We start from the raw sequence: 23692 nt of genomic DNA, 5'->3' as shown, positions 1-23692 counted from the left end.
CTCTCTCTCTCTCTCACACACACACACACACACACTTTACAGTCACGTCATTGCTTGTGCTCCCAAACATGAATCACAGCAGCGTGGGATCAGTGATTGATTTGTGGCCTTAATTATTAGTAACTTCAGTTGGATTATGAACTCAGATGAGTGGAAGTGATTTATTAATAAATCCATGTTGAGGCTCTGCAGTACAGTCAACTGGATTATCCTGAATGATTAAATTATTATTTCAGATTCTGTCGGTTGGGGATCTTCATCCTGATGCGTGGTAGCTGGATGGCTGACGCCTTCACCTCTGCCGTGATGTCAACGCCCAGCAGCGCCCTGCAACACGACACCAGTGATTCAGTGTGGCATCTCAACTTAACTTCCAGACCCCCCCTCCCCCCACCACCACCACCTACTTGGCTTCGTAGCTCACGTTCACGTCTGGAGGCAGGATCCCCTTCCCCTCCCTCAGACGCTCCACGCCGTTCCTGGTTCAACAAACGCAGCATTAACAAGAAAATGTTTCAGTGGAGTCACCTGATCTGATGCCCGACAGTCACATGGCAATACGCACCAGGCGATCATCACTCCATTATCGGTGCAGAGTTTGACCGGAGGACAGAGCAGACGTAGGCCTGTCGCCTCCGTGACGACGCTCATGGTCTTGCGGATGTACTGGTTGCTGGCGAGTCCTCCAGACAGAACCTGGAGGGGACCGGGTTCAGCTTTAGTTCACGTCCTCAAACGAAAGAAGAGGCTGGTGTTTTGTGGCCTGTTTTGCTGAGGAATGACTGAAACTAACACCTTTGCACGTGTCCTCCTGACCCGGTCTGCTGCTGTTCGACCACCATTCCCCAGAGCCACTGAGCCCAGCTCCTCATCACTCCTTACACCCCTGTCACAGGGAGTAGTGGCTGAAACTGTTCCCTGACGAGCTGGGAAACTCCTCTGGACTGTCGTCCCTCATGACCTCTGTATTATAACCAGCCAGGAAGGGTTGGTTGGTACCGGGCTGAGGTTTGCCTCAGAAGAACCACACAACCTTCACACTCCCACCTTCCCCTCCATCCCAGCAGGACGGGACAAAGATCCAGCCACTCACAGCTAGAGAGGTTTTGGAGGCTCAAACCCAATCTTTCACCCACACAGAGGTTAAGAGCCCCCTGTTCTCCTTCAGCAGACACGGGGGAAGATTTGGGCTGAACACACCCCACCTCAGTGAGTCTGTGTGGGCTGAGGCCCCCTGGTGGACTCTGCAGGGGGACCGTTTTACAATTAATGGGTTTTCTAATTCTACATTTTGAAACAGAACTTGAGATTACCATAAATAAAACTTTGAGAAGCTCTGACCCACAAACTTTGCCATGTCTGAGCCAGATGAGGGCTCAGGCTCATGCCTCCTCCTGGGGTCAGAGGTCAATACTCTAACTGCAGCTCTGAGGTTCAGGAACACGGACGAGCGGCTCACTCACCAGCGTGGGCTCATTTGATGACAGCAGGCTGTTGGCTTTGCAGAACAAGATGGCGCGATGTGTTCGCTTTGCCAGGTGAGCGGTGACCGTGTGCTGAGCGGCAGCAGCGATGTCATTCACACACGACAACAGAGTCCCCGGTTTGATTCCTGCAGAGGGAGGAGACGTCTCATTTATCTACACCACAACATCCCAAACATTCAGAAAAGACGAGTGAAACAAGCTGAAGTGGTAGTCAAAGGACAACTGTCCCGTCACTGGACATCAGAGCACGGGGTCTTTCTGTGTGAGTCTCCATGTTCTCCCTGTTCCTGCTGGGTTCTCTCTGGTACTCCAGCTTCCTCCACAGTCCAAAGACATCAAGAGGGACCAGGTTAATCCAGACTCTAAATTGACCGTAGGTGTGGCTGGGAGAGCCAATGGTTGTCTGTCTATATGTGTTGGCCCTGCCATGGACTGGTGACCTGTCCAGGGGGAAGGCTGCTGGGATAGGCTCCACCCCACCACCCTGAACAGGAGGAGAGGGAGAACATGGAGGGATGGATTTGAAGGCCATTAATTTCCAGGAACAACTGTGAGGGAAAACCCCTCAGTGTCCAGCTGTGTGCAGATGGTGACGACTGCTCATTAAAGAGACAGTTTTAGTTTTGGAGTCTGACTCATTAAGCTATTAAAACCCACCTTTTGCGCTGAAATCTATTAAAAAAAAACATAGAAGGTCAATTCTGCTGTAATGTTTCTCCACATTAAACTACTAAACATGGAACCACGTGGTAAAAGCTCCGGTCACCAGGACGGGAGGGAACGTGCGTGTCCTCCTACCTTCCTCTGCCTCTTCCTTCTCGATGGTCTTTGTAACTTGAGTTCGTAGGCCGGCAAAAGAGAAGCAGCAGTCCAGAGTTTGTCCCATAGGGGTCCTGAAGGGAAACCGTGTCCCGTCTCCGTCCTCAGCCAGGAGCTCTATCGCCTGTCCTCCGCTCAGCGTGGAGCATCGCGGGTGTGCGGTGAGGGACAGACGTCTCGCCACCTGTCAACCCACATGATCTGGTCTTTGCGTGCATTCATGAACACAAACAGAGCGTTAACAACGTGACCTCCTACTTTATCCAGCATATCCCCTGGAGCCTCGTCCAGAGTCTGACCCAGATGCAGGAAGTCGTCGACCCCTCGAGCTACGGCGAGAATTGAATGACCACCAGAGACCAGCAGCACCAGGAAGGGGAAGGCGGCGGCGGGCTGCAGCATCCTGACGGTCAGGGCGTGGGCTTCCATGTGGTGGATGGGGATAAAGGGCTTGTGGTACAGCCTCACGAACCTCCGACTGAAGTCCACGCCGATGCTCAAGCTCAGGGCCAGGCCCGGCTTCACCGTGGTGGCCACCGCCGACAGCTGGCTCGGCTCCACGCCGCTCTGGGTCAAAGCCTCCTGGACTACACGCTCTATGTTTTCCCGGTGGAGCTGCTGCGCCACTGTGGGGATGATGCCGCCCGTCCTGCGTCAGCACACACAGCGAAGCAGAGACCTCAACACAGGACCTGCAGCGGGTGACTGGTCCAAAGGAAAGTAATGTGCAGCTTTTCTGATGAGTGGAAACATCAACATTTGCTGGCTTTAGCTGCTCGTCCTGTCCCTCCAGACAGAAACTGAACTAAAGTGAGTGAGGATTGGGGTTTTGGTGGTTGGACAGACAACAGGGACACCAGAGCAGCTCACCAGTTTCATTTAGCAATTTCACTTCTCCATCCAGTTCAGTGAAAGAGCCTCAGACATGCTGGTAACCATCCATCCATCCATCACTCCCTCCATTTTCTACCACTTATTCTGTTAAGGGTGGTGGGTGGAGCCTATCCCAGCAGCCTTTGGGCGAGAGGCTGGGTTCACCCTGGACGGGTCACCAGTCCATCCAAAAATGTAGGTTTTATGTTATCATCATGGTTAATTTTACTTTTCCATAACTTCACCTCAATAATCTCCTGATATATAAATAAAATTCCATTTAATGAACCTGTTTTCATTGCTTTGAATTTGAACAATTAACTTTCACTGACGATAGCCGGCAAGTGTGGCTGACCCACCTGGTTCCAGCCCCGGACCCGAGAATGAGTCCTGCCAGGATGGAACCAGGAGGGAAGGAGGGCAGCTCCCATCCTCCCCACTGGCAGCTCAGACCTACCTGGCTGCTTGCGATATCTATTCAAAATAAGCAGTGCGCGCTGATGTTGAAGCCAGAGACGGAGAGTCAGAGTTGGGTTGGGTGACCATACTTTGAGTACTGAAAACCAGGACACACGGCCGGTCCTGAGACCCTCAATGATCCTCCAGGTTCACTCAGAGATGCCTGATTATCACAGCAAATTTGAAGTATGGATAGGAAACTGTTAGCATGTTTTCTTATGTCTAAAATAGTATCTCTCTGACAAGTTACAACTTTAAAATCTCTGGGATGAAATAACGACAGAAACGATGTCTCTTCTGTGTTAGAAAAAAACGGCCTGTGAGAAAATTACAGCTCTCTTTTCAAGTCTGACTGGACAAAGAAATGACTAAAAAATACGAAATAATATTCGCTAATCCAGCTTTAACAAAAATAAAGAGCTCTCACAAAAAAAACAAAAGAACCGGACATGTCCCGGGACAACAGGTCATTTGATCAGCCTCGGGTTGGGGGTCGTATTCGAGCCCAGCGCCTCCGCGGCCGCCCACCTGAGATGCACCTCCTTCTGCGAGTGTAACGACTCTCCCAGTATGACACCAGTCTCGTCCAGCACTGCGGCTCCAGTCTCATCACAGCTGGTCTCGATACCCAGAACCAGCCTGGAGCCGGAGGCGCTTCTGCTCCCACCGCAGCGGTGAGTCCGTCCCAAGCGCGGCAGCCTCCGCAGGATTCGAGCCGGGAGCATGACCTCCGCTCGCTAGCTGACACGCTAACACCGCGTCCCCTCCAGTATTACTCGAATTTAACGACCAGATGTATTCGAAATGAGCCCTAAACCCAGCAGAATTCGAACAACCGCCAACAACATTCAACAGCACGACGACTGAGTGCTGTCAGCCGAGAAAATCAGCACGCGCAAGTCTGTCTTCCTCCTGATCGGTGTCACATGTAAGTCATTCCGTGTACAAGCAAGTATGTAACACTCATAGTGTCATAGATCACTATAAAAAAAGTGAACGCCTACAAAATAACATAGTACTCGTGTATTTCTAAAATAAATGTATGATTATTTTTTTTTCCAGAGAAAACTAAGCAGCGGAACATTTCTTCCGCTTCGGGGACGTTTTAGCTGGCTGCACACACAAGTGGAGCTCGTACGCTCACAACCGGGCAGTTTGCTACTCTATTCCTGACAGTACCCATGTCTGTAGAGGTAAAGTAGATTTTATTTTTGCTACTTGAGTGTTACACTATGCTAATTTGTGAGTGTTTGCAGTTTGCGGCCTGGTCGTAATTTGCTACGTCGCTCTTAGTCAAACACACGCTTCTCTAGCTAAATGAAAAGAACAAGACAAACGAGATTTGAGTCGGAAATGTGTCAATATCAGACAGTAGAGAGTTGACGATGGCAGCAATTCTGATTTACCATTTCCTGTCACCATAAAATAGATCGTTGATCTCAAATTGTCTAAGTTTCTGTGAGACTTCCAGTGAAAGTTGTCTTCAATCATGGCTGTGGGACTAGCTAGCTAGCTATCTTTAGCTAGGTTTTAACGAGCATCTCGTGTTGACTTTCCTAAAGGAGACATGGAACATCCAGCTTGTGTATCTGAGGAGTTGAAGCAGTTTATGGTAAAAGGCGCCCCGCCTACAGTCTATTACATCCCAGATTTCATATCAGAAGACGAGGAGTCCTTCCTCCTGCAGCAGGTCTACAAGTCCCCCAAACCTAAATGGACTCAGCTGTCAGGGAGGAGGCTTCAGAACTGGGGCGGGTTGCCACATCCCAAAGGCATGTTGGTGGAAAAGATGCCCGACTGGCTCCAGGGATACTGCGAGAAGATTTCCTCTTACGGTGCCTTTGGTGGCGAAACAGCCAATCACGTGTTGGTGAATGAGTATAAGGGAGGCGAGGGGATCATGCCTCATGAAGACGGTCCTCTTTACCACCCCACGGTCACCACCATCAGCCTCGGCTCTCACACCCTCCTGGACTTCTACACACCCGTCAGCAGCATGGAGGGGAACGACTCTCTGACAGAGAGGAACCGGTACCTGTTCTCCCTGCTGGTGAGGCCGCGCAGCCTCCTGATCCTGCAGGAGGACATGTACCAGCACCTCCTCCACGGCATCCAGGCCTGCCAGCAGGACACTCTGACGGACAAGGTGCTGAACCTGCCCGCTGCCCGAGCCACGGCGGGGGAGTTGCTGACCCGAGGAACCAGGGTGTCACTGACCATCCGGCATGTGCCCAAAGTCATTAGGACAAAACTTATCCTGGGACGGAAATGAGGGATGTTGCCAGGAATCCCGTGAAGCCTGAAATCACCGGAGGTTTGGGAATAATAAGTCAGGTTGCCTGTAATTGGATACGAGCTGGCCTGTGCTGCCTCCCTGTCTCTGGAGCTGTCGAGGCTTTCCTGGATGTCACGTATACAAAATCGACACTGGTGACAGTAGCAACAACTAGAAGGGATGCGCCGAAATACCAGCCGGTGTCAAGTTTACGATGGAACCACTCTGAAGGGTTTTTCTGTCCAAAACATCTGGAGAAGCCTGTGAATCCCATTTCTTGTTGTTTCTGTGTCAGTGTTGATGAGCAGAGATCAGGTGTGAGAAGCTGCATGTGTTTTGGTCTGAAGGCAGGCACAGATATCCATGACAACCGCCACTTTCTGCTGATGCTCACGACGCACCAGTGTGACTGTGCACCACAGAGCACTGACAAGTGGAGACGCTCACAGTCAACGTTTTCAGTCCTGATATTGTATGATGTCTAAGATTTGATGCTGCATTCGTGGCGACTCGGAAGTCGGAATTCCAAACTGGAACATTCCCGTCTTCCTGTATCATCGTGTTGGGAAGGACGAAAGGTCCAAAAACACGAGGAACAATGATGTTCTCACTGTTCAGAACAAAGTCTGCCATCTCTGATGTTGGGAGTGATGTCATGTTGGACATCGTCCACTTCATTTTTCTGAACACAGAGCTCATTTTCCCTCAACTTCCGAGTTGTCTGGAATGCAGCACGACTATTGTCACGGTGTTTCAACAAGTTGTATGAACTCGTCATTGGAGCCTCAACTTTGACAGTAAATCTTGTTTGTGTCACTAATCAACATTGATCAATTAAAGAATGTCAGTGTGCCATTCAAAGTCTTCCATCCCTAAACTTTATGCTGCATTTATGCCATGAAACTTAAAAGTGCTTAGAGTTGGACATCAATGATGTCACCATCTCACCAAAGATTTGCCTGGACTCCTGACTTAATAAATGAATGAGCTGTGTGAGGGTCTTGGGGCTGGTCTGGGGTCTGTGTAAAACACCTCATCCTGCGTTCTGCCTGTAAACACTAACTTTATATCACTTGGCTGTGAAATCACAATTCACAGGAGGACAGCAACACAATGGAGCCGGAGACGAAGCGCCGGCGAGCGTCAGTGTGCAACACCGACTCCTGGGTTGCTTATCCCGTCCTGTCAGACGAGCAGTCACTGGACGTTGAGCTGGTGGAGGCGCTGGCCGCGCCCATTGTTGACAAGAAGGAGACGTCTCGTCTCGTTAGGGAGCTGAGCAGCCTCTACCCGCTGAGCGGCCTTCAGCACATCAAGAGGGTTCGGGCGTGCAGGGAGAGGGGCGGCCACCACCCCCTGGAGGTCATCCTGTGCCTTGCCTCCGATGTGCCCTGCATGACATCTGTCACCCTGGCGTCTCTGCTGCCCTCAGAGGCTGTCAGACCTGATGGATTAGGTGAGCCTTTTGTGGTTAAGGTTCCTGCTCGCCCCCCTTTGACCAGACCCCAGTTTGAGCTCGTGAGCAAGCATTGGCCCACCTCCTTCCACGAAGACAAGCAGGTGACGGTCGCCCTGAGAGGAGAGCTCTTCAGCCCGCCCCAGAAAGCCCGGATGCACATGTACATGTCATCTGCTGTGGCTGCTGCCAAGGAGGGGAGGGGTTTGGGAATGGAGGCAGTGGGGGCTGTTGTGGTTGACCCAGCAAGTGACAGAATCATCGCGGTGGGCCACGACTGTCGGCGCGACCACCCCCTTCATCACGCCGTCATGGTCTGTATCGACACAGTGGCCCGGAGGCAGGGTGGCGGCCGGTACAGTTTTGACAGATACCCCGCTTGCCGCTTGACAGGCACCTTTCAAAACAAGCCTGATGTGGACGCTGGCCCCCAACCGTACATTTGCACAGGATACGACCTTTATGTGACCCGAGAACCTTGCGTCATGTGTGCCATGGCGCTGCTCCACTCCCGGATAGGTCGCGTGTTCTATGGAACCGCCTTTACTGACGGGGCCTTGGGGAGCAAATACAAAATCCACACTCAGAAAGGCTTGAACCACCACTTTGAGGTTTATAAAGGAGTGTTGATCAAACAGTGCCAGGACCTCAACGGGCTGAGAGACCAGGTCACAGACAAGCAGGAGAAAAAAGTGTAGCCATCAATAAAGTTTGTTTACATTTCTTTTAAATAAAGTTTTAATCATCACTGTTGCACTGATAGCGTGTTCCTCAAAACATTGGCTTGTTCCTTCAATTAAATTCCACCGTCAAGCGAAACACATCTAAGAGACAGAAAACACCTCGAGGGCACAAACAATTTAATAAGATTAAGAACCAGAAATATCAAGAATCCTGCGAGCTACGGCCGGACCGAGCGAGCAGGACTCACCGCTGTCAAAGAGAGCAGCGAGGTGAACGTGAGTCTGTCTCAGACGTCACCACCGAGCTCACAACTCGCTTTACTACACACTGCTTTTACCACAGACGACATTCACTAAAAGAACCTGTGCAACGACAAACGCCTGCCCGGTTCAATTCAATTATACAGGATTCGCTTACCAAGGAGAAACTAAAGAAGTTCCATTCATTGCTCCAACATGAACACATTTGACACCCTTTACAAAAATCAGTGTACCAATAAAGAGCTACAGGCTCCTCCCTTAGGAAGTAAACATCTTTGAAAAATACATTTGGGACATCGTCGTGGCTTGTTCACAATTTGAGTCACCCTGTGTAGTGAGGTCCAATGAAGGACCAACAACCCCGACGCCTCACTGGTAACCTGGGCCAGCCCGGGTCCATGCGGGCCAGAAGTACACCATTAAATATTCACATAAGTTAGAAATGCATATGACATCCTGTCATCAAACCTGCCTTTTTAACATTTCATTAAAAATGATTTATCTCAACGACGACAGTGACGTTTACACAAATTGTACGACTTAGTACACACGTTGGACTACACAGGGATTAACTTCTGTGGCTACGAGGCACAGCGTCAACCACAATTAATACTTGTTGATGCCAAAAATTCTCACTCCGTGTAGCTGTGGTAGCTTGGGGATCAGCACACTCAGAAGTGAAGCCGTGTTTATGAAGAAGTGCGTTGTATCATATTTTGTGTAGAAACTTGCCAGGAAGTATCTGTGGAGAAAAGAAGGACAAAGTCATTGCAGAAACAATTCATTCACAAAGTTAGCAGCAACACAACTGTCTGTCTGTGTGCTCGCCATCAAATCACTGAACGGTCCAAACAACCGCGTTCACCTCTCCTGTCGCAGTTGTGGCGTCCCCATCCACTGAGGATCATTAAAACCGTACATCATATTAGCGTATATCTGTAGTGTGGATGGCGCTTTGGTTCTGCATCATCACGTCTGCTGTAACAGCTTCATCAATGATCAGAGCAAAGACAGTGGCGGAGGATTTCTACTACATACAGAATGATGGGTGAGATGGTGAAGAACTTTCTAGAGGATGTGAACTGGACGCCGTAATCCAGCTGTTCCCAGTGTGTTAGAAGTCTGGCTTTTCCTTGGTCGGGGGTCTCGAAGGGCGTGCCTTTCACCGCGTGCATGAAGACGTACATCCCCTGAGGACATGAGATCAGTGAGACCACAGCAGAGCGACGTTACATCATCTCCTCTGTCATAACCCCAACAGATGAAGGAAGGCGATGGCAGGCTCAAGAAGCTCTTTTTAAAGTACTAAAACTTGTTTATCAAATGGAACTTATTTCATACTTGAAGAGGTGTCAACATAAAGTTTATGGCTCATCAGGACAGGAAAACCTCGAAGGCTGGCGTCAGACCAAATCCAGTGCTGCGGCAGTTGTGTGGTGGTGTGGACGTGGAATCGTGCGGCCCAGTTGTATGTTGTGAACCGTAGCCCACCCAATCAGCAACCCCAACCCTACAATGACGAGCCGCCATGCCATTGCCCTTACATCTGTGCTGTCTTCAGGCTGTACTGCTCAAGGAGGGGTGTCATGGCGGCCGTCACCTTCTCTTCTATGAGCTCAGTTGTGTCGGAAACAGCAGCACGCTACAAGGCTACATGGTTAACCGTAATTAAGCGCTGCTTCCCGCAGGCGTGTTCACGTCCCATCTCAAGCTAATGTGATTGGCCACCAGAGCATGATGTCAGGTGACTCTGCTTGAACTCTGCGGTGCTGCAAACACACGCAGCTCAAACTCACTACGTGACAGCAGATTAGGTCTGAATTCAGCCTCACTTCGGTTTGATGCAGTCTGGTGTGTGGAAAAGAAACATTCATGAGCCACAGAACCAAAAGGAAGCCATGACACAGGGTTACGACCCAGTGAAGTTCGCCGTCCCTGGAGTGACAGGCAGCTCCACGATGTCAAAAGTCAGGAATCCGGCTTTTAATGGAAACTCTGCCTTACAGAGTGAAAAGTAATCCAACTAAAATGGAGACATACGGCCAAGACATAATCAGCCCACTGCTGCTGTATTGTGAGGGAAACAATGGGCCATAGTTGACCTTAGCCGTTACTGTTAATAGCCCTCCGCACTGGCGGTGAAACACAATCCATCCAGCTCGCACTGCTTGATGATGTCACACACATCGACTTTGTTTCCTGATTTGAGACCAGCTGTGCAACAATGAAAGGTCAGTTTTGTCTGGAGAAGTTATAATAAGTCACGCACCAGGCTGCAACAAGGACAGCCTCCCCAAAATAGAGCATATCTTCAACACGTGGCAGCACGGGCCCGGCAGAACTCTGCCAGCGCCGGTACTCCCGGCCCAGATACCCAGCAGAGCTCAGGCTGTTACCAAGACCAAATGATGTGAAAGGCGATATGTAAGAATGTAACTTACAAAGTTGTGTATGACGTTAGTGAGGGTCCAGACCACAGGCACACTGAAGAAGGGCATGCTCAAGAGCACAATGTGAAGTATTCCAACGCCGAGGGCGTAGGTCAGCCAGATCCCCCGACTGTTCATGACCCGAGTGTTTGGGTTCACCTCACTGTGTGCCACGCCCACATTCATCCTGCTCTGTCAACACAAAAAACATTACAACGCTCTTTGTGGAACTTGTTTTTTTTCCCATGACAGTATTTACTTTAAGTACACAGTTGCAGTAGCAGCTTCTAGTTCTTCTCTCATGTTCTCATGAACAATAAACGGCTTGTTAGCGTGGCCAGAGATCTGCTGATGACGCCAGCTGGTTCGACAAATCATCCACATTCGTCATTAGGGATCAATATTAGCCCACGAGAGGAATGGTCCTGGTACACAGTCACACCCCTGAAAAGTGAAGTCATTCAGAACTTCGTAAAAACTGCACTGGAACCCTTTTACAAGTACTGGGAATGTCAAATACACTAAACGTGAGGGCTGGTAGGATATACTGACCTCCTGACTCCAACCATCACAACAGAGATTTGTGTCAGAACTATTTTGTCCTCCGTATTGCAGTTTATTGTGATTCCATTATTTTGCTGAAAGCATCTGTAAAAGGTGCATCACACACGGATTCATTCTCAAGGATTTCAAGATGTTTGGCCAGAGTGAGAATTGGTCTTGGAACACAAGTTTGAACTGGGAAATGTCTTTCCAAACCCTGGACTGCATCACAAAGTGGTACATAGAGTATAATATTGACCAAAAGTACACATAATTACTTTAATTATTGAATTAACCAGGCAACTGCAGTTTTAGCCGTCTCAGCTGTAACTTCGTGAGCAAAAACAACCTTGAACAAGCAGCAGAGGCTATAATTAGGTAGACGAGCGCTTGCACAATGAGAGCAACGTGCACTTGCACTCAAATTCCCAGGCGATCCACATTTCTCTTTCTTGTATGTTCCAACTGCATGACACAATTTGATGTTCTGTTCATGTACTCGAGCCAAACTTCAGGGACAATCAAGTTTAACCTCACCAGCAATTCACTCTACTTTAAAAAAAGAAAAGAATCTCGAGACAGAAGCGACTGAACGTTTGCTCCCAGCCCTGATCAGTGCACCACCCTGCTGTCTGCAGCACCTGGGATTCTTTTAATTCAACAAGCAAATGAAACCAGCAAAGCAACATCGTGGACCTTTGGCCTCCCGGAAAGTCTGCCTGGAAAAGACTTGTGCAATTTCATTGAACTTTGACCTCCAGCACATTTTCTTCAGCCAAACTGGATTTAAGAGAATGAGGTGGATTTGCTTTCATCATGAGCAAAGACGGCCCACATTGTTAGCATTCAGCATCTGACTAACTAAATGTGTGTATGAGGGTTAGGGTCCCTGTCCTGACATTCAGCCAAATGACAGCCACAACCATCAACCCAGCATGTTCCATGTTGGCGTTGTGGCTCTGGCCTCCTGCCGGCTCCACCAGTTCCGTCTGACAGCCTGAGACGCGTTGGCATGTTCAGTGACGAGAGCAGCTGAAAAATGTCATGTCCCAGGTCACGATTAGAGTTATTATCATTAATTACGTTGCTGATGCGCCACCTGACAGTGGCCTCGTCTATTTGCTGGTGAGTTGCTACCGTAGACGGTCCCCGTCATTATTAACCAACTACAGCCAGACGAGTACGTCAGGTCAGCTCTACCTCTGATTATGTCCTCTACAACAGCTGATTTATCCACTTCAATGTGGAAACACGAGACGGCCCCTGGACATGTTTTGTTCCCAGGACATAGCCGCGACCAAAGACCCACTAATCTTAGCCAGTTAGCCGACGTCACTGTGCAACTATTCATAAACATTATGTGGTTAAAAGAATGAAACTGGACACCCGGACACGTGACTTACAGGTGGCGGCGAGCAGTGACGTGTTTTCTAGAAACAAACAGCCTCCGAGAGAAAAGGTTTATCTCCCTGTAGATGTGAGCAGCTCACGGCCGCAGACAACCCATCGTAGACCGAGCCGAGCGGAAGTAAACGTGGGATCAGCGACACCACTGCAATTTAGCCCTCATCCTGACCTGTCAGGCTCCGTCTCACCAGCTACAAACGATAGCAGACAGACTGATGTATCAAGGCTCGCTGGAATTCAAATAAAAGTCAGCTTGGGGTCGGATTGTGTATCACAATCCTTCGAAAAGAAGCTGCATTTCTGAACAGCCGGACAGCGATTTGTACCCGCGAGTCGAAACTCAGGCTGAAGTATCTTCCGGAGTCCGCCCCCATGCTCCTTCTGGCCAATCACAGTTTGAAGAAGGGGGCGGGAATCTGGTCACTTCCGGCCTGTGGCTCGTGTGTTGTTGATGTAGCAGCAGCGGGGTCTCGGTGTTAGTCTGTCGCTTCTCTTCCTGTCTGTTGGCCTCAACAATCATCCGACCCTTCTCAGCCTCCGCGTGAGTCACCCGCATCAGTCTTTGCTCCGAGACTGCTGAGCCGTTAGCTTTAGCTAGCGCTAGCTGTAAGACAACCGACGTCAACCCACAATGAGAGCTCATTTGAATCCTGAGGCATCTGTCAATCTTACCGTCTCAGCCAGGGACACAGCTGAAGTCTTGACCGTCACCTCCACCTGCTCTTCCTCCGCAGGTGGCCGAGGTCATGAAGCAGCTGCCCCCGGATACTGTCCGGCTGCTGTCCAGCTCCCAGGTCATCACCTCCGTGACCAGTGTCGTGAAAGAACTCGTGGAAAATTCTCTCGACGCGGGGGCCTCGAGCATCGACATCAAGCTGGTGCACCTTCTCATTGTAACATTTGGCAGTATGACCGAAATGTGATCACGTGTCAAATATTTGACGTTATTGCACTTTGTAAAGTGTTCAGGGTGGGACACAGGATAATGTGAACGGTCACGTTGAATGACTGAGGCCTGTGCTCCTCCATACACGTCAGGATGTGATGGGAGCCAGGAAGAATGAATGGAGTGTTCCATCCTGACTTGAAGGGCTGAACTGTAACCTTCTGCTGCAGGAGAACTTCGGCTTGGACCGAATAGAAGTGCGAGACAATGGCCGCGGAATCAAGGCTGCAGACACTCCTGTGATGGCCATGAGACATTTCACCTCAAAGATCTGTAGCCATGACGACCTGGAGCACCTGGAGACATACGGCTTTCGAGGAGAGGCCCTGGGCTCCATCTGTGGAGTGGCTGAGGTGACACGACGGGACCCATGTGGTTCTCTGCTTCAGTTGATGCCGGTTAATCTGATGGTGGTGCGGAGCCACCATGAATTCCACCACTGAATCTGGATTTTGTGGGCAGGTCTATTTGGCGTTTGGCTCCAAAAACTCTGAAAAAGCGCTAAAGCTCTAGAGCTTAAATACTAGGAGACAAGAATATAACTTTCATTGACAGTAGAAGAGGAAAATGGCTTGAATGAGCATGGTACCTTGGTGAATGGCTCACAATAGATTTGGATGAAATATCTGCAACAGATGTTCCAACCAACCAGGCAGACCACAACAGAGACCCTTCGCTCCTCTGTGCTGCATTTGGGAGCAGAGGCCCAGGCTAGTTAGCTTAGCACAATGAATGGGAGTGTGTGTATTATGTACTTGATTGGTCAAAACCCTCTGGAGAAAAGAAAAGCTTGTGATAAAGGTGGTCTGACCACAACGTAAAAACCTACCAAACTCCTCAGAATTCTAAAAGTTTCCAGTGCAGGAGGCACAAGTCTCTCTCATTGGCTGCTCCTCAGTCAGCTGATGCATGCGAGCAGGAGGCCTCTTCCTGCTCCCCTCAGAAGAGATGTGATACACTGTTACAAAAAATATAGCAACAGGGGTCAGACCTCATGTCATCTTCTCGTGTCTCTCCGTCTCTCTCCAGGTGGCTATCACCACGAAGACGGAGGATGATGATGTCAGCACCCAGTACACGCTGAACTTCACGGGGAACATTGTTTCTCAGAGGCCAACTCACTTGGGTCAAGGTGAGACTCCGTGAACAAAATCATGGACAGCTTCTTAGCATGGCGTGTTTGACTGGGCTGTATTAAAACTGTTACCTAGCAACCAACACGACTTTTCTCATCTCTCAGAGCTGTTTTACAACTCAGAGAGAACTCAAACTCAACAGAGAAAGAAAACTCCAACCTAGTTCTGAGGTAGAATGGCGGCTTGCTAAGTGAAGGGTCACTAGTTTGATCCTCACTTCCCCTGGTGACCTTGTCAAGGTGTCCTTGAGCAAGATGCTGAAGCTCTGATTGCTGCTGCCTAGCAGGTCGGCGCCGTGCATCACGGCAGCCTCCTGCACCAGGGTGTGAGTGAGTGGATGAGGAAACACTGAAGACACTTAGACTACCAAGAAAAGTGACAGGTAAAAACAAGTGCGTAGCATGAACGACATCAGGTCCTTTTAACGCCTCCAGACAAATCCGAGCAGCTCATGGCCGCTCAGCTAACTGTAGGATCGGGTTCAGGCGAGCTGCTGACTACCGGTCCACAAGAATTTCACCCTCTGATGTTAGTCGGTTGTGTAAAAGTGCATTTTAGTCTTGCAAACGGGAAGAAGAGCCAGAAGGCTTCCTCCTGCCGTAATCAAATGATGATTGACAGATACCAGTGTTACAGGTAGGTTTTACTTCCAGTCTGTCAGACTAAACCGAGCGGTAAAATGTTTAGTGTGGGAACTTTTCATGAACGAGTCAGAAGCTGTAGCATGGCCGCTCTCGTTCCAACAGGTACTACGGTGACTGCTCTGAAGCTCTTCAAGAACCTTCCGGTGAGGAGGCAGTACTACTCCTCCTCGAAGAAGTGCAGGGACGAGCTGAAGAAAGTACAGGACCTGCTGATGGCCTACGCCATCATAACCCCCAGCCTGAGGCTCACGCTCACTCACAACAAGGTCAGTCGCTTTCCTCCTTGTGATCCAGCCGGGGTGTACCGAGCGCCGTACATCAGAGGATGCTGGGAAACGCGGTGTTCTTGAATGCTGGTTCTAAAAAGTTTATCGTTCAGCCCAAGATGGAGAAGATGATGTCAGCTTGACTAGAATAGGTTTTATGATCAAACTACAAATGCTCAACTTTTTTGAGCTGCTGGAAATTTGATGGTATTTACTGAGCAAACAGACTGATGAGTTTTGTCTTGTGTGCAATGAAACCTTCTCCTGGCTGCAGCGTCACTTAGCAGAAGACGACTCGCTCAGCAGGCTGCTGCTTCTGGAACCATTTCCTCTGCTAGGTTGTTAGATTCTAAATGTAGCAAAAGAACCATCCATCCCAGAGTCGATGCTCAGACTGGTGAAAGTGAACGCTTGTGCGGCAGTCAGCATACATTCCACTTCTCACATCAGCCACTAGGTGTCCTCATGAGCCTTCAGATGAGCAGCACGCCTGGCTGACTCAGGTCCCTGTGCACTGACAAGCACACGTGATGAGAGTGAGAGCCCTTTCTATTACATGCCAGTTGCCGAAACAGAACAACTCACAGAATAGGAACATTTGCTGTTGTCAAGGCAACGACAGCGATGGAGTTTGCAGCAGAATTTATGAACACGCTGAGTAAGACCGTTATGACGGGATAGAGCCGGGTCATGACATCAGCAACTGATGGAGACCTAAACTGTATCACCTGCACCAAACTCCATTCAGAAAAGCAACATTTTAACATTCTTTTGCTTGCTGTTCCTGTTGGGAGCTGTGAGAACGCATGACGTCATGGGTGGAACTAATCATCACCACTCAGTGGTTATTCCACTGTAGCGTCTTTCTGTCTGCTTATTGCAATTGAATCACAACAAAATGGATCTTGGAAGCAGCCGTCATCCAGGCCCCTGCAGTTGCCTGTTGAAGTACGGGATCTTCTGGGTTTCTGTGACGTCCGTGATGATAGCAGCAGCAGCAGCAGCAGCGAGATCATGTCAGCCACGTTTGATGACGGAGGGAGAGCGCGTCTACATGGAGGTGTTCCGCTCCTGTTGGCCGGCATGAATATTCACAGGCTGGTTGCCTGCTGAGCGTTGTGTTTCTGCTGCTCCAGGATGAACTGATTAGGATTCGGTGGTTGAAGGTCAGCATGACCTCATAAATATGTTTTGGCCATCATTCACACATTCATTCAAGCATTCACGTGCCAAGTGCAACTCCAGTCCACACACGGCTAAAAGCAGGACATTTTGGGTTTCCAAAAGGCTATAAAACACTTCTCTATTATTCCCCCTCAAGGTTCTCCTGACATGGAATTGAACAAGTTCCATTTCTCCCAAAGACTCGCATTCCCAACTGTAAAAGCTCTCATTGGATTCCATTGGCGTTGCGCTGGGTTCAGTGTAGAATGAGAGTAAGCGCGACTGGTCAGGCAGGAGGGACGCAGCCGTCAGACCTTCACTGGGTTCCTCTCAGGGGTAGAATTGATTTTGAAATGTTAATGATGGCTTTTAGGGCCCTTTGGGTTTGACCCCTGATTACATCAGTGGCTGGCTGACCCCGTAGCAGCCTGAAGCCCCGAGGTCTGGTCGTAACTCCCAGGTCACGACTAAAACCACTTTGGAGTCTGGGCCCCTCGACTCCACCGTGACCTTTTTTTCTTCTTAAAGCACTTCGTCAGTGAGAAAATACATTGATTGCTATGGAGAGAAACGGTTTTGTTTTTTTGTAAATGCATTTATAGTAACATTGGAAAAGTGATTTTAAAAGGCTTCAGTACTTTTTTGAATCTTTGGTTTAGTAACCCTGGAAGCGCTTCAGGTATATTGACTTTATTAAATTCCTGCAGTAAACCTGTTTTACAATCCTGACTTCTAAATCTAGAAGTTTTACTTGATGAGTGTTCATTAAAAACCTGACAATTTGAACTTATTAAGCCACCAAAAACCTTTCCAGTGTAGTTCTTTCATCCCAAAGTGTGGAGTTTTCTTATTTTATGATGGAATCATCAACTCCTCCGTCGGCACTGGAATGATCAGATTTCTGTACCTGACATGAGAATTTAGAACAGAGTAGAACTTTATGAATCCCAGAGGGATCTTTTGCCACTGCAGTTCGCTCACTCATACATGAATATGAATTTTAAGAATACACTGAAGATCAAATACAACATGGTAAAAAGATAAAAATAGAAACATAAAATCCAGGAGGTGGCTCAAGTATCTACATATGGACCTCTGTGTGCAGCAAGAGCAGTGCGACGTGTGCATGGTGACGTGGTGAACCGTGTTCACAGTCAGGTGTGGCAGTGCAAGTGTTGGACATAAATAACTATAATTTCTCTTGTTTTACTTTTACGCTGACGATGCAAATACCACAGCTGGTACTTTGTCCTGCGTGTAGTTTTCTAACAGGCCTGTTACAGCTCATGATACATACAGTACATCTCCACGTCATTGCACGCCGTCCCAACATCATGCTTGCACAGTCGCACCCAGAGGAGAGGATTCCTGGTCAAGCTCCCGGTGGAGGAAGGTTCCCCGAGTGGTGGTCGTGAGCGGTGAGACTCCGGCGACTGTGATGGAAAACAACCAGCAAAAATGTCCCTTCCATATTCATGTGGCACCACTTGTCCTCTGTGCCACACAGGAGTTGGATACTGAGGAGCCCAAACCTTTATTTTGGATTACATAAGATTAGATTAATCAGCGGTGGAATTATTTAGTAATGAGACATTTTCCTCCCTGTTACTTTCTCACCATGGCTCAGCATCACTGTCAGGTGCTCCAAACACAAATGTGACTGACCGTGAACTCTGATTTGGCTGATTATGACACCGGAGTTAGTTGCTGAACTCAGGCCTGGATTGTGTTTCAGGCTGCAGCTGGTTTGTACACAGAAGTGTGTAGGCGGTGCGGGTCAGGGAGAGGGCACACGACCACCGTGTAACGTTCATAGAAATCAGTTTCGAGGTTGTAGAGGGAGAGTGATGCCACCGTTCTGTACAATCAGCATTCAGTTGCCCCTATCCTTTACCCCCGACTCTGCTATTCAGCCTGTGTCTTGTTTCACAGCTTCTTCGGGACCTGTTTGCAGGAGTGATCCGTTTACATGTGCCAAATTGCGTATTTAATAGCTGAGACATGACCTGTAATCGAGCGCATGCTTGTAGAAATCAACACCCAGGGGGCATAATCACTCGTCGACGCAAACCATCTATGGATGTCAACAGATTTGATCCAAAATATCTGCAGATCTGACACATGCTTTTCCGTTCCACAAGGATATATCACTATGTTTATATAGATGTCGATATTCCCATATTAAACAAATTAAGATTGTCGTCTGAATACCAAGCTGCCAAGTAAAGAGACTTTTCACAGCGTTTTGCAGCAGCCAAACAGCTTCACGACGTTCCACTAAGCGAATAAAACTCCCCTTCAGGATCAGAGTTTTGAAGTGGAAACTGAAGTGAAAGTGATGAAAGCGAAACATCATCGGAGGGTTCATTAGTGAAGATGATCCTGATGAACTCAACCTGGAAGATCATCAACTTCTGTTCACCAGAGCTGATTTACTGGTTCAATCACCACAATCACATGGAGCGATCCTATTGGCTGCTGGGGGAGGAGCCAGGAGATGACCACTTCCTGTTGGACTACAAACTCACCTCATCCCTGACATAGTCACTTCCTGTTGTGATGTATTGTAATATTTATATTTGTCCCAGCTCTACTCACAGATGTCCCTGAGCAGCAGAGCTCCATGTAAACTGATGTTTCCAAGTCACAGCGTTGCGCGTTTCTTTCATTAATTGTCGTCTACGCTCACTGATATGACACACAACCTCTGAAACGTTCGTATTGGTGGTGTTTGTCTTCGTTGGAGTTTGTCTCTTCAGTAAATCTCAGCCCTCAGTGGTGATCCGATGCTGCTGCAGGACTGAATCTGAAGACTTCACCAGCTGAGGTGCAGCCGCTGGCCGCTGGCAGCTCCTCCCCCTACCTGGACAGGTGTTTACGCAGAGATCAGCCGGTGGAAGTTAACTGGTGTCACATTGTTCCAGGCGGTGGTCTGGCAGAAGGCCAAGGTGGTCGATCACAGAGGCGCCCTTCTCGCTACGCTGGGACCCGGCGCTGTAGCCAACCTACTTCCTTGTCACCATCGTCAAGAGCAACCAGAGGTCAGTGGAGCAAAAAAAAAAAAAAAAAATCAGAAACACTGAAGATTCCTGTGTTTCTCTCTCTCTGGTAGAAATGATCAAATGAAACGATGACAGACTTCGCTCAGCTGGACGCAGCTGTTAGTACGAGTGTTGCTGTGGCGGTGAAGAGTGAGGACGGTGGCCGTGGTTGCACGGCGGGGCGAAGCTGGCGGCGAGCCTCATCCCCTGTGGCACTCGTTTGTCCGTCACTGTGGGCCGGACGAACACATTCACCCATTAAAAAGCCTCAGGTCCACCTGAAACCAGACCTGTCGTAATCCAATCTTCAACAAATCCCCATCACGTTTGATCATGCGGGGATGACATGTTGTTTATGTCAAGAACGTTCAAAACCCTCCGATGGAACCAGGTCCAGAATCTGCCCCAGCTGGGGGGAAAGACGATAAAGAAAATGAAAAGTTGAGTGTGTGTTCAGATGAGCGACGCAGCGCTCAGAAGTGTTTCACAAGGAAAGAAAATGTGGGTCCGAACCCACGTTGGACCCCTGATGATGACCCCCCCCCTCGGCCCTTGCTTCACCCCTCCACCATGTTTGGGGAGAAATCAGCTTCTTGTTTTTTGCATCGTGCTGCTGACACGCAACAAACGGCACCAAACACTGAAGCCCCGGTCGGAGACACGGAAGGCGAACAAACGTAACTGTCAGTACAACACAAGAACTTTTTTGCAGAGAAAAATGCACGTCTGCACGTTGACCGTGAGCTCATAACCTCACCATGAACGCCTGGTCGCACGCCAGCAAATGTGGTCAGTTGGTGGCTGGCCAACTATTCCCTTGCCCTTTTCCCTTGAGTTCTTTCCTGATGAAGAGAGGGATTTTTGTTAGCTAAGCTTTGTTGTGCTGACTGTAATTGAATTACTGTCGAGCGGTAACTTTCTGCTTGGTCACGGTAGGCGTCACGCAGCTCGTACCTGCTGCCAGGCTCCCGACTAATCTGCTCTGACAGATATGGAGCGGCCCTTTTCACCCTGTTTCTCTCTCATTTTTCTCTTTCTTGTTGTTATTTTCCTGCTCCACTCCAGTTATGAGAACAACCTTTCACCTTTCACTCTTACTCCCTGTAGCAATGAAAGGGAACGTTTCTCCTCCTTGTCCCCGAAACCCAAGCTGGTGATCAAGGGAGCCGGGTTGACAGTTTCACCGCTGCCTTGCTCAGGCAGAGTCGTAAGAGCTGTTCCTCTGCAAAACAAAATGTGACACTCGTTTTTGGCAACATCACTACACGTTGCAGCGGCCCTTCGGGGCAAGTGTTGCCATTCGTGCTCCCATAAAGTGACCCTAATGAGCAGGAATAGAGAGAAGCATATGTGCCCCGACCTGAAACAGCAGTTCATTTATTAACTGCTTTGGCGTGCGTTGCTGCTAATAATGAGCCCGAGGCCATGTGGAGAGAAGAAAGGCCGGCTCTTCAGCGCCTACACTGTGTGGAGCATTAACAGCCTTCCATCTTTTCTTACAAGCTTTCCTTCATAATAGAGTTTCAAGTTCAATTGTTAAGTCCTGTGTTGAGTCATCAGTTTTAGCTCACAAGAGCGGCCCCAAGAAGGATTGTAGGTGAAAGGTCGACGTGTGCACCTCGATGACACGAACCCTTTATAATGCAGCCCTCTGGAACACATCTTCCCTCCCGGACGAGTATCAGGATTGGTGATTAGTGGCTCTGGTGGTGTCATCAGAGAGGTGTTCCTGGAAGTGTCAGTCCAGACCGATACAGAGGAGACAGACCTGCTCCTCTCTACAAACCCATTCAGTAGGAACGCCACATTGGAATTGTGATGCGTTTCCTCCGCCTCCACTCCAACAACAGCTGTAGACTGGAGCTGTTGTGTTGCTGTCTTCCTACCGCGATCTCTCAGGAGCGCGTTGAGGGAATTTATCCGCTGAAACTCAAACATAAGCTGAAAAGATGGCGGTTAAATGAACAGGATGACCTGAAAATGTTGGCAGTCAAAGGTCAAGGTCACTGTGACAGTTACACTGCTGCGTCGCTGTGTCCTGAGTCCCACTCGTTAAAATCATCACCAGTATTTTGTTATGATGCTCTTGATCACAAGACAATACAACATTTCCAAGTTTAATTCATTCATTTTTGAAATGAGAACGTTAATGTTAAAGTTGAACGATCTCTGTATTGACCAAAAAACTGAGGTGATTTTTGACGTCTTCTTGTTTTGCATCATTAACATGTCTCTGTGTCCTGCTCAGATATTTTTAGAGGGTTTTCTTCCGAAGCCCGGAGCCGATTTCTCCTCAACAAGTTTATCTGCTCCTGACAAAACATTTATATATGTCAACAGCCGGCCGGTCCACCAAAAAGAGCTCATCAAGGTAGAGTACCATTGGACATGTCCAGATTACTCTCTTGAGTGTTTCTCTAGTCTCATGGTCTTCTGTCTCTTCGTCCCGACTGGCCTGTGTGGTTGATCATCAGCTGCTGCGTCAACACTACGCTGCTCAGTATCCAGAAGACGCCGCACGAAACCGTTATCCCATCCTCATGCTTAAAATCACAGTTCCGCCCTCCTCAGTGGACGTCAATCTGACTCCCGACAAGACCCAGGTTCTTCTTCACGACAAGGTAGCGCCATCACAGTCGTATGAGCGTGTGATTGGACGTGTTCCAGAGTCATACGAGGGTTGAATGATTGCTTTGTCACGTGTGACCTGCAGGAGGCTCTGCTGACGGCAGTCGAGGCGCTGCTGGTTTCTCTCTACGGCTATCGTCCAACTGGGAAGCAGCCCAGCCCTGGAACGTCTAGTCCTGATGCTCCACACCTGAACGACCAGAGAGGACTCGTCCCCCCCACCGACGCACCTGAACTCCGTGGCGCTGCTCCGTCAACAGCAGCGAGCGCCGATACCTCACTGGGCCGGCAGATCTCCAACAGCAGCTCGTCATCCTCTGTAGCTGAAGACTGGATCGTCAACCAGATCTCAGGTGGGCTGGAGTCTAACTTCTCCGTCTGTGACGATGAGACTCCAGGTGAGTCCCCGGGGAGACTTAAGGACCGCGGCACATTGGGTGAGAACTCAAGCACAGACCAGTTATCAGCTGAGGGCTGGAGCAGGGGGACGGCTCTCACAGACCCAGTATCAGGAGAACCTCTACAACCCATCAGAGTCCATCAACCCTCAAAGCCAAATGACTCAGAGGAGACGAGGAATCCCAGCAGCCCAAAGAAAAAGATGTTCAATGTCATAACAGAGAAGCGGACAGGTCTGACCGCCTATGACCTGATCAACAACCGCGCCGTGAGGGTGCCACTGTCTCCCGCTGCCCTCTTCGAGAAGGAGGCCAGAGCAGAGGTGGTGAGGGAGAACCCCTCAGCTGGCCTGCAGGATATCAGCGTCGCCATTAACGAGAGATGGAAAAATCTGAGGGAGGAAGAGCGTAGGAAGTGAGTTTCCAGACATCGGTTGTTTCCATTTCTTATTTGCGAGGCAGAGAGAGGAGGAAGGTTGACCTGTCATTTGCATGTCAAAAGCCTGGAAATGTGTTGATGGGGGCTGTGTTTCTAATTTCCAACAGCTCAGGTAGACCACATTTTGTCACATCACAAATTATGAATGTCGATTCAACAGTTTGACGTCTCGGTGGTGGGTTGGGACGGTCTCAGTTTCCTACAGTTGTCCTTCATCTTTGGAGGTAATCCTGATTTAATAAGAAGTCATCTTCATTGCTGATCAGTGGTTATTTGCTTAAAGCGACACTTCACCCAAAAAGTGTATTTTGTAAACAAAGACGCATGACTTCATTGTG

General features: G+C 49.1%; 5 protein-coding genes across 7 annotated transcripts in view; 3 read left to right on the top strand and 2 right to left on the bottom strand.

The window, feature by feature from the left end:
• Window positions 1-72: 72 nt before the first annotated feature.
• osgepl1 (O-sialoglycoprotein endopeptidase-like 1) lies at window positions 73-4579 on the bottom strand. Its single transcript, XM_086219597.1, has 7 exons — window positions 4167-4579; window positions 2565-2955; window positions 2286-2490; window positions 1464-1612; window positions 566-696; window positions 408-479; window positions 73-327 (listed from the first exon to the last, which is right to left on the bottom strand). Exons 1-7 carry the CDS (start codon window positions 4361-4363, stop codon window positions 228-230), a joined length of 1245 nt encoding a protein of 414 aa, XP_086075723.1. The 5' UTR covers window positions 4364-4579; the 3' UTR covers window positions 73-227.
• A 121-nt stretch (window positions 4580-4700) lies between these two features.
• alkbh6 (alkB homolog 6, nucleotide demethylase) lies at window positions 4701-6927 on the top strand. Its single transcript, XM_086219601.1, has 2 exons — window positions 4701-4831; window positions 5201-6927. The coding sequence occupies exon 2, from the start codon at window positions 5206-5208 to the stop codon at window positions 5908-5910; it is 705 nt and encodes a 234-aa protein (XP_086075727.1). The 5' UTR covers window positions 4701-4831; window positions 5201-5205; the 3' UTR covers window positions 5911-6927.
• adat3 (adenosine deaminase tRNA specific 3) lies at window positions 4701-8214 on the top strand. Its single transcript, XM_086219600.1, has 2 exons — window positions 4701-4831; window positions 7012-8214. The coding sequence occupies exons 1-2, from the start codon at window positions 4820-4822 to the stop codon at window positions 8065-8067; spliced, it is 1068 nt and encodes a 355-aa protein (XP_086075726.1). The 5' UTR covers window positions 4701-4819; the 3' UTR covers window positions 8068-8214.
• ormdl1 (ORMDL sphingolipid biosynthesis regulator 1) lies at window positions 8215-13029 on the bottom strand. The gene is made up of 4 exons (XM_086219604.1): window positions 12689-13029; window positions 10755-10934; window positions 9352-9503; window positions 8215-9055 (listed from the first exon to the last, which is right to left on the bottom strand). Exons 2-4 carry the CDS (start codon window positions 10926-10928, stop codon window positions 8920-8922), a joined length of 462 nt encoding a protein of 153 aa, XP_086075730.1. The 5' UTR covers window positions 10929-10934; window positions 12689-13029; the 3' UTR covers window positions 8215-8919.
• Window positions 13030-13077: 48 nt separating this feature from the next.
• pms1 (PMS1 homolog 1, mismatch repair system component) overlaps window positions 13078-23692 on the top strand; it is a 33628-nt gene continuing 23013 nt past the window's right edge. For 2 of the 3 annotated variants that reach the window (XR_015118665.1, XM_086219591.1), the window contains exons 1-9: window positions 13078-13233; window positions 13427-13570; window positions 13809-13991; window positions 14668-14770; window positions 15521-15684; window positions 19773-19889; window positions 22138-22260; window positions 22364-22510; window positions 22603-23330. Coding sequence is in view for 2 of the 3 variants with exons in the window: in XM_086219591.1 (XP_086075717.1) it covers window positions 13439-13570; window positions 13809-13991; window positions 14668-14770; window positions 15521-15684; window positions 19773-19889; window positions 22138-22260; window positions 22364-22510; window positions 22603-23330 (1697 nt within the window). In the remaining variant the exon portion in view is untranslated. The remainder of the gene's footprint in view (window positions 13234-13426; window positions 13571-13808; window positions 13992-14667; window positions 14771-15520; window positions 15685-19772; window positions 19890-22137; window positions 22261-22363; window positions 22511-22602; window positions 23331-23692) is intronic. The other variant, XM_086219592.1, reaches the window with a different exon arrangement.

This window comes from Aulostomus chinensis, chromosome 12, assembly GCF_037954235.1.
Source record: "Aulostomus chinensis isolate RoL2024-O1b breed Wild chromosome 12, RoL_Achi_v1.0, whole genome shotgun sequence".
Taxonomy (NCBI): Eukaryota; Metazoa; Chordata; class Actinopteri; order Syngnathiformes; family Aulostomidae; genus Aulostomus; species Aulostomus chinensis.
Note: the sequence above shows the minus strand (reverse complement) of the source record. Positions and strands in the feature narration are given on the sequence as shown.

Coding starts and splice junctions, on each gene's coding strand:
- osgepl1 (XM_086219597.1), bottom strand. CDS start 4,363: ATGCTCCCGGCTCGAATCCTGCGGAGGCTGCCGCGCTTGGGACGGACT. Junction 1,613..2,285: donor GAAGGAAGAGGCAGAGGAAG/GTAGGAGGACAC, acceptor CTCCCTCTGCAG/GAATCAAACCGGGGACTCTG. Junction 697..1,463: donor CATCAAATGAGCCCACGCTG/GTGAGTGAGCCG, acceptor GGTCCCCTCCAG/GTTCTGTCTGGAGGACTCGC.
- alkbh6 (XM_086219601.1), top strand. CDS start 5,206: ATGGAACATCCAGCTTGTGTATCTGAGGAGTTGAAGCAGTTTATGGTA.
- ormdl1 (XM_086219604.1), bottom strand. CDS start 10,928: ATGAATGTGGGCGTGGCACACAGTGAGGTGAACCCAAACACTCGGGTC. Junction 9,504..10,754: donor CTAACGTCATACACAACTTT/GTAAGTTACATT, acceptor TCATGTCCTCAG/GGGATGTACGTCTTCATGCA. Junction 9,056..9,351: donor ACCATCTCACCCATCATTCT/GTATGTAGTAGA, acceptor TTTTCTCCACAG/ATACTTCCTGGCAAGTTTCT.